This window comes from Ascaphus truei, chromosome 6, assembly GCF_040206685.1.
Source record: "Ascaphus truei isolate aAscTru1 chromosome 6, aAscTru1.hap1, whole genome shotgun sequence".
Lineage (NCBI taxonomy): Eukaryota > Metazoa > Chordata > Amphibia > Anura > Ascaphidae > Ascaphus > Ascaphus truei.
Genome location: NC_134488.1, coordinates 126,844,648 through 126,853,255, shown reverse-complemented (window position 1 = coordinate 126,853,255; position 8,608 = coordinate 126,844,648). Strand labels below are relative to the sequence as shown.

The window sequence follows — 8,608 nt, the reverse complement described above, 5'->3', positions numbered from 1 at the left end:
TTTCAGTGTGTAATACGCCGTTAAAAGGATGGTCCTTCAACCTGGCTAAGCTAAACGTTGGTGAAGAGCAACTTTTTAAAAAGTTATATATATTTGTTGCAAATATTTCCATAGGAACCAAATGCATTGTGAGGCCTCTACATATTCTATTTCGTGATTAAGACTGTTGGCACTAGATGCAACAGATAACTCTTGCTCTTTATAAAGTAATGGGATTGCGAATATTAAGTGTGTGTGTGTATATATATATATATATATATATATATATATATATATATATATATATATATATATATATATATATTTTATTTACACTTATCAGAAAGTAATTCTCAGAGAACCTACAGAAAATAAATACATTAAAAAAAAATGAACACAATTTTCAATTGATTGTAAGGAAATCACTGGTAGCAGGACCTACTCTAAGTTTGAGAGCCAACCAGTCCTCATTACCAATTCCTCTTCCTTGGAAGTAATGAGAATGCCCAACACACTGAAAGGAAGAAGTGTGCACTCCAGCTGTAAGGAGAAGCCGATTCGTTTATCTAGGACAGTGTTTTTCAACATGTTCCCGGCCGGCACCTCTAAAAAAGGTTCCCTGCCGGTTTCAGGTTATTTGAAATTTTTACAAAATACAGCCTGTACAATGAATCTTCTCTCAGATACACAATTAGAGAGGGTTGGGGTTCCTTACAATGCATCTGATCTCAGATGCGCTATTAGAGAGGGTTGGGGTTCATTACAATGCATCTGATCTCAGACGCGCTATTAGAGAGGGTTGGGGTTCCTTACAATGCATCTGACCTCAGACGTGCTATTAGAGAGGGTTGGGGTTCCTTACAATGCATCTGATCTCAGATATGCTATTAGAGAGGGTTGGGGTTTCGTACAATGCATTTTATCTCAGACACCAGTAGAGGGGGTTGGGGTTTCACAATACAATTATTGGGTTCCTTAATAAAAAAAAAAAAAGTTAGAAACTTGTCTAGGACATCAAGAAATTACATTTTTACCTTGCATGTGATGTTTGAGGAATTACAGTGGATACAAAAACAAAAATCCATTGCCCGCTTAGGATAATTATTTGACGAACAAGCGCCATGCAAGATCCTAAAGCAGTTCATATTTGGCATGCTTTGACCCTGTAACCGTGCTAAATGAAAGATGAGCAATAGCTTCATTCTCTGAATACCATGTAAATTTCAATAAATTAAGTTGTACTTTTTTCTTTTTATATCTTTTAAACCGTGAAAAGTTTTGCAAAATCATTACGTTTCTGGAGTCAAACCTGCAAATTTGAGTGACCTCAAGGGAGATGTTTAATTTGTGTAGGAGTCGAAAAACAGTTTGCACATTTTTAGTACACCAGTATCGTTTCTCCCAAGGGACACAGCCACAATATGCATTACTGCCCTTCTGTCAATAGTCGCAGCTGCTGACCCCATCAATTTCTTCTACGCTCCTTGTAATACTTCAGAGATATAAAAGGTATAATAAAGGTGGGTGGATTCTTCATTGGGCTACGAGTGTGTGTGCAGAAAATAAAACATTTGCTCAATGGAAAAAGAACTTTTGGTGCGGACTAAAAATTAAATTATTTCTTTACTACACACTATTGCGCACCACCAAACCCCGCAAGATTCGCTGCAAAATGAATCACTGCAAAGCAGTACCGCATTTGCTAATTTGATGTACAGTAGACAGCTGGCTTCTACTTTAACAGTGGGGACTTCTGAGAAAGGCACATCGTGGGGGAAACCATCAAGGGTAGGGCTGTGGGGGGCCAAGGATATAAGGGCACCGGTAACACGTGCTGCTACGAGCTACTGCACCCATCCCGGCGTCAGCTCCAGTTGACGTTAATGGGAGTTATTTAAATAGTGCACCAGGTGCGATAACTCGTACCAGCACTTGATGCAGGTGCCCCATAGTTGGAAGAAACACTCCCTCGTGCCTATGCGGTTATTGCATTAGAAACCACATTGGATTTCATGGCTCTGAAAGAGAGGAAATGTGTGAAGTTAATGGTGAAAAGAACAGTGTCTAGATCATTTCAGTCCGTTTAGTCGCACAAGCAAAACAACCCTGTAACACTGCGCAGAATATGGTAAGTAACTTTTTGCAAATGTGTCCCACAGAAAACAGGTATAAGGGAACCCCCCCCCCAAAGTAAAACAAAAACAGTTTGTTCAAAATAAGTCAACTTATAGCCTATAGAATGTCACACTGCTATACATTTTAAATTAGAGGCTTTAAGAAAATGTTCTTTACTAGAGTAAATGTGCATAAACATTAATAAACTCTGATATACAAAAGCAGAAATAAAAATAGCATAGTAAATTTATGGATAACAAGCATGCCAGACGATACACAGAAAAGTCCTAATAGAAGAAGTTTGGCATACATAGATTTGGAAATGTCAATGTGTGATTTTATTTATTTATTTTCTCTACTTGTATAGTTACACCCCCATAAAATGGGTTAACATTCACCCATTTGCTGCCAAAGGGGTCTTCGACGTACGGCACGGAAAGCCCTTCCGGCAGCAAAATAATAAACTTTCATATTTGTTAACAGACATGTCTATTTCCTTTTTTTATTACCAAAGCAAAATCGAGCATTGTGAAAATATTTTACAACATGGGTAACGGGTTCGCTCTTAATGATGCTTTATAAGTAGTTTCAAGTTTCCAGACAATCAGACTGACCTCTTGATCTTCTGTAGCTGTCTATTACTTTATTTTTAGGATCCTCCAAAACACCCACAATACTTGAAACAAACATGAATGTGAAAGGCCCTGGAGTCCAACAGCAACTACACATGATTCAGAATTTTAAGCCCAATTAAACACGTAAGAACAGAAAAAGGAAACATTTAAAAGACAATCATTTTACATGTCTGATATTTTAAAGTGATGCCTCAATACCATCTTTGGTACAATAAATAAAAAATAAAATAAAAAATAAAACAGTACGTTACTATCCACAGAGATATGAAAGGACAGGCTCGTCTTTACATTTTGAAAGCCGTGAAAAAAAATAAAAATAAAAAATCCCTACGTTACAGCACCTAGCACTGTAAGTGACTGGTATTAATACTGAAGCACGGGCTTAGTGTCTCTTACATTAACCCATTAAGGATTGCCATTACTAGGCATGTTGAACATAAGAGGCTGGGAAATATTAAAATCTTTAAAAAAAAAGGGGAATAAACAAAATCTTTAAAAAACAAAAAAAAAAAATATGCAGATATAAAAACATTTTGTAGTGTTAAAACCAGAATTCAGTGTGCAAAGAAAATGGTAAGTTAAAGTAAAGAAACAGGAGAGGGAGGGGGAGAAAAGGACACTGAACTTCTGCAGCATTCATCTGTAAAATAAGAAAGGAAAAAATGGCTCCTAAAAATCTTTCCAGAAACAGCTAAAACCGACCGAGTATGAAGTCATAAATAAAAGACATGGGAACCTTTAGGGGGACTTTTTTTTTTATATAAAGCAAACTGTTAAGAGTTTTAGCAGCAATTCCAGTTGAGAGAGTGGAGTTAAGCAGCCAAGGTTATTCCAGTGAAGAAGTGCAGTACTTGCACCCTAGCAAGGTTGGTATAAAGTGGGGTGGGGACAACACAGGAATCTGTATGAATGGTAAAATGGCAGCGAAGGTAAACTGGCACAGACAGTGTTCTGCAGAGTGACGTTTGGCCTGTAAACGAGTTCACTGACGTGCAAAGTAAGTCTGGATATCCTGCTTCTTCAGAAGAGGAAATTATGATAGAAATGGAAGCATTGGAAATGTCTTGAAGTCTTTGCACAGGATAACTTTTACCAGTGTGTCATAAAAGCAATTTAAAAAAAATAAAATAAAAAAAAAAGGGAAAAAAAGCAGTCCCATTGAAGTCTGTTAAAACTGCTTCTCATGGTCACACACACTTCACACTCCTCTCGTAGTGATTTTTTTTAATAAATAAACAATTCACATTAACAGCTACACCTTGACATTTTTGATGGTTGTGATAAAAGCCAGCTCACCCCTTTCCACAACCCCCACCCTTCAGCCTGTCAGCCCTCCTCCGAATGCAGTATTTCTATTATTGGTATGGCTTTAATTTTACATTAAAGAATCATCAAGAGCTTGCTGCTGTACTCTGAGGGACACAAACGCCTAACATAGCACTCTCTTCAGTTTCCGTCCTGTTTCGGATATGAGGTGGTCCAACCATGCTGGATGTGTTGCTAGAGTAGGGGTAATTCAGAGGCACACCTGAATCGTTATGCCCACTGACTGTTCTAGTCCGAAAAGCAGAAACCCCTAAGTGTAAGTTTGAGGAGCCAAACGGAGTGCAGTCTAAGCTAGGGTGATGTGGATGCAAGGAAGAGGAAGACTGGGGATGTCTGTGTCCCAAGCTGAGCTCCATGGACTCTGGGATTTGCGGAGAGGAGGAGGTGATGAGTTGCCGATGGTAGTGTGGCCGGTTTGCGTGATGATACAGCGGGTGAGGATGATGTGGTTCATTTCCGTGAAAATGTTGCGGCTGACTGGGAGTCGGTTTGTGAGGTAAGATCTGAGGGTAGGAGGAATCGCTGTTGGTGATGGGAACATCTCCACCGGCCCACAGTCTCATCTGCTGTTGAGAATGAGCCTACATGGAAGAAATCAAACAAAAACGAAAAACACTGGAGTCAACAACGTAATAACAGAAGATGCAGGAATGAATATTGTGAGCATGAGACTTGAAATAGACAACATTCAGAAAGAGGAAGGGAGTTTACATTTTATAATCCTACAAAAAGGATTACATGAATGTTGGGAGAATGCACACCGTATGGATACAAATTTAATCAATATCGATGGATAATGCCACAAGGATGGCTACGCCCAAGTTAAGACTCAAGCAACAGTGGAGACAAACAAAAGGACTTTGACGCTTGGATATTTTTTTTTATAGTGCTTGATTAAGGCATAAGACCATTTGGAGATTGGGAACCTTATGCTTTGTCAGTTCAAAGTTCCAGTAGATTATTGGTCTTGGATTTGTTACAAGTTGTGATTTGTTCATGGACCAAACATCAGAAATCTTCATACTTGTTGTAATGGTGTATACAGAACACTAGAGGCTTCACAGGTCTCTTATTCAAGTGTACAATAAGTGTACAGTGTATTGCCTTTCTCCACAACCTTCTCTATCACTAGTGTCTGAAGCAGGGTTTGCCTGGTGTAGGACTGCGATGGTCTTGCAGTCAGACAAACCTCGTTCAAATAAATTCCCAAAGCTAGTACATGTGTGGGCAGACACAGGAAGCACTTGTACACGTTTCCAGGGCCAAAAAGGCTACTAGAACGTTAATTTGCTACTGTAAATTGTGATACTAAACTGAATAGAAAATAAAGCCAGCAGACGGAGATGAAGGAAACCTGTGCTACTTTATATGGCAACTAAATAGGCACACACGGCTCTTATTAAATTGATCAGGTGCATACCTGTGGACTCTGCATCTCATAATCTGTATGGGCAACAGCACTGTTATAATATCTGTTGCTGTACCGGTAATTACGGTTATCATTAGAAGAGCCACTCGATCCTCCTGCAGTAAAAACAAGAATCTGTAGTTAGCAAGCAGTACAATTATTTTAACTACAACAATGTAGGAGAGAAAATGATACAATATGCACCATCTTGTTTATTTAATAAACGTGCAGTTTTCCCTTGGGTCCCAATAGATTCACATTTTCTTATTACAGCTCAACACTGTTACAGCGCGATCCGCTACAACGCGCTCTGATTGGGTGGACCCCGAGCACAGCGTTATAACAGAGTTCAGCTGTACTTTAAAGACTTGCACTTTAGAAAAAAAGAGGCGCAAAATAATCCCGATAACCCACCCTGAAGTATACATTGTGGGTTTGTAGTCACCACCACTAAATTGACCCAAAAACAAGAGACAGCTAGCCCCAAGCAAAAGTAAACCACTACTTAAAAATGTCTTGCGATCAATTCCTAGTAGATTTATTGTAGAGAAACAGCTACTAATGTTGCTCTCTCTACAATAAATCTACTAGGAATTGATCACAAGAAGTTTGTAAGTAGCGATCTCCTTTACTTGGGACAAGCCGTCCCTTGTTTTTATGTCGATTGTGAGAGTGGAAGTATGCAGATATGCAAGCTGGATACAGGTTCTCCTAGACAGTTGCAATTAAATTCCAGCAAGTATAGACGGGTTTCATTTTGAGATCGCTGGGTGTAAAGCTACTTCCCTTGGAAAGAAATGAGGCAGAGGGAAGAGATGGCAGAATAATGTGCTAAGGTGAAGCATACTCAAATCAAAAAAGGTCACAATATAGTTGTCAGTCACTGCAAACTTGTGCAGTTCAACATCAGAACAAAAAACAGATATAATGGCAACTGTTTAAGGAGTTAAATCTAAGGGACAGAAACACCCCCAACCATTTTATTTTTAAAATAGGTAAAATATGCCTTATAAGTTGGTTTGCAAACATGGTAAAATTAAGCTTTAGGAGAGATCCCTTTAATCTCATCTCTCTATACCATGTTGGTGTCAGATCATTATCCAAGTCTTCCTCTACTCCCCTACCATGGAGGACGATGGATGGATGGAGGGAGAGAGAGCTTTTCCCAAAGACCGTAAAATAGTTAAGAGTTTGCTTTAAGTAGGCTAACATAAGGAAGCCAATCTAATGCTTTAGGAACTATTTTTGTGAGCGAAGGGGTCTTGCCCTCATTTAGTTTTTAACAGTGTCCACTGTGGATTAAAGTAGTATCTTAATGAACAAGCAATTCCAAAAAACAAGCCTACACATCATACTAAATGTGCTAGTCAGCAATGACAATAACAGATGCATTTGCAAAGAGGTGGATTACAACGGGGACTTTTCGGAATACGCTGCTCAGAACATTACATCTTCACATGACAGATGCACACGTAGTGTCTCCGAAATGACAACAGCCAAGCTAATATCCAAGAAATCGGAAATCAACCTAACTGCAAAAATAAATATCAATATGAAACTGGATGTTCCTTCAGAAAAGGTAATCGATGCAGCATATTTATACAATGAAACAATGTATATTATCTGTCACTGCAAAGCCAACCTACAAAGAACTGTTTATATGTGGTAGAAGATGGCATTTGACTATTTATTGGATGGTTGCAAAGCCCCCAAAAATTAAATCTGTTCTATATTCCTGTCTCCAAAAAAGAAAATGTGTTGCCGATCATAGCCTGCGTGACCCAGGTATACACCCACAATACATCGTGTCCATATTAACTTTTCCCAACTATCGCTTTATGTGGCATAGCAGACAAGGCCGAGCAAGGCACCCGAGAACCCTAACAATTCCTTTCCGCACCTTGAGCATTACCAACCAGTAAAGCTGCTGACGCATAATAAGATCCGATACACAGAAAGCTTCAAATAAATTCATCAAATATCGGACAGGGAAAAAATGGATTGGTAAAGATTTGCCAATTGCTCACCTGAGCTGGACACAGAACTGGTTGTACTGGTTGAGTGACTATGGTCCATTGCAGGGCTTGTGGAGTTACTATTACTAGTGTTTGTCCCTTCATCAGTCGTTTTCTTGAAGAAGTTGTGCTGAAGAGCATAGAATGGGGTGATTCTTGTTTTGGGGTCGTAATCCAACATCCTCAGAATTAAATCTTTGAATTTGAGATAATCTGATGGCGAGTGTCCCTGCTCTCCTGCCCTGCGACCACCAGGGCCTCCCGTCTCCACACCCAGAACTTCATGAAGTCTACGTGTTCCTGGCACCTTGTAGTCCTAAAAAATAAACACGCCAACATTGCATTAATGTAAAAGGGACACCCTGTGAGGTATCTTCACAACATGGTTACGCCTAGTTACAGTTGTCACTTCCTTCAATAATTTGACTAAAACCAAACATCAGTGATCTTTGAAACCTAAATGCCTGGAACATCCTCTAGGGCAGGAAACCATGTGGCTGTGCATTTACTGTACTATGCTGCTATCTTACGGGTTCTACTTCTGTTAGCAGTTCTAATACCAGTATACTGGGTATCATTGTTTGCAAGGACGCTCCCACCTCTACTTTGTGAGAGCAAAAAGATCCACAAACACTGAAATCTTTACCTTTTTGATATCTTTGTTTTTCTTTACAGTCCACGGTCCTTCAGGAAGCTTGTCAAAATATTTCCGTGCTTTTGGAGCCTGATCCAGCATGTGGTTAGGGGGAGTACCCAGTACCTCCACTATCTTATTCATCTGATCCACCTGAAATTTTCAGAAGAGAACATGTTTTGGTTATGCCCGATAACACGTTTAGCCCATAATGTTTTATAGCCATGGAACTAAATTTGCACTGGGATGAATAGTACGGTGGACAATTTACATTTGTATCTATTATGGCATTGCACTTATGGGAAGCCCTGATTAAGTAAAGAAACAGGTAACCCACTATTTTGAATGACAAAATGATCAATACGTGAAAAAATGTAAAAAAACAAAACAAATGATGTTTGTGCTAGTTCCACTTTATCAGTGGTTTAGCTGAAAGGTGACATTTGGTTTAACATAAAAGCAGTTATTCTTTACAGGGGTACAACACATTTTAAGC

At 39.1% G+C, this 8,608-nt stretch overlaps 1 protein-coding gene across 3 annotated transcripts in view; it reads right to left on the bottom strand.

Annotated features, from left to right (window-relative positions):
• Positions 1 to 301: 301 nt before the first annotated feature.
• The window catches only part of LOC142497864 (dual specificity tyrosine-phosphorylation-regulated kinase 1B-like), a 53,611-nt gene continuing 45,304 nt past the window's right edge, over positions 302 to 8,608 (bottom strand). For all 3 annotated transcript variants that reach the window (XM_075606254.1, XM_075606252.1, XM_075606253.1), the window contains 4 exons: positions 8,125 to 8,265; positions 7,491 to 7,794; positions 5,476 to 5,579; positions 302 to 4,636 (listed from right to left, as the gene is read on the bottom strand). In XM_075606254.1, coding sequence (XP_075462369.1) covers positions 4,121 to 4,636; positions 5,476 to 5,579; positions 7,491 to 7,794; positions 8,125 to 8,265 — 1,065 coding nt within the window. In that variant the 3' untranslated portion in view covers positions 302 to 4,120. The remainder of the gene's footprint in view (positions 4,637 to 5,475; positions 5,580 to 7,490; positions 7,795 to 8,124; positions 8,266 to 8,608) is intronic.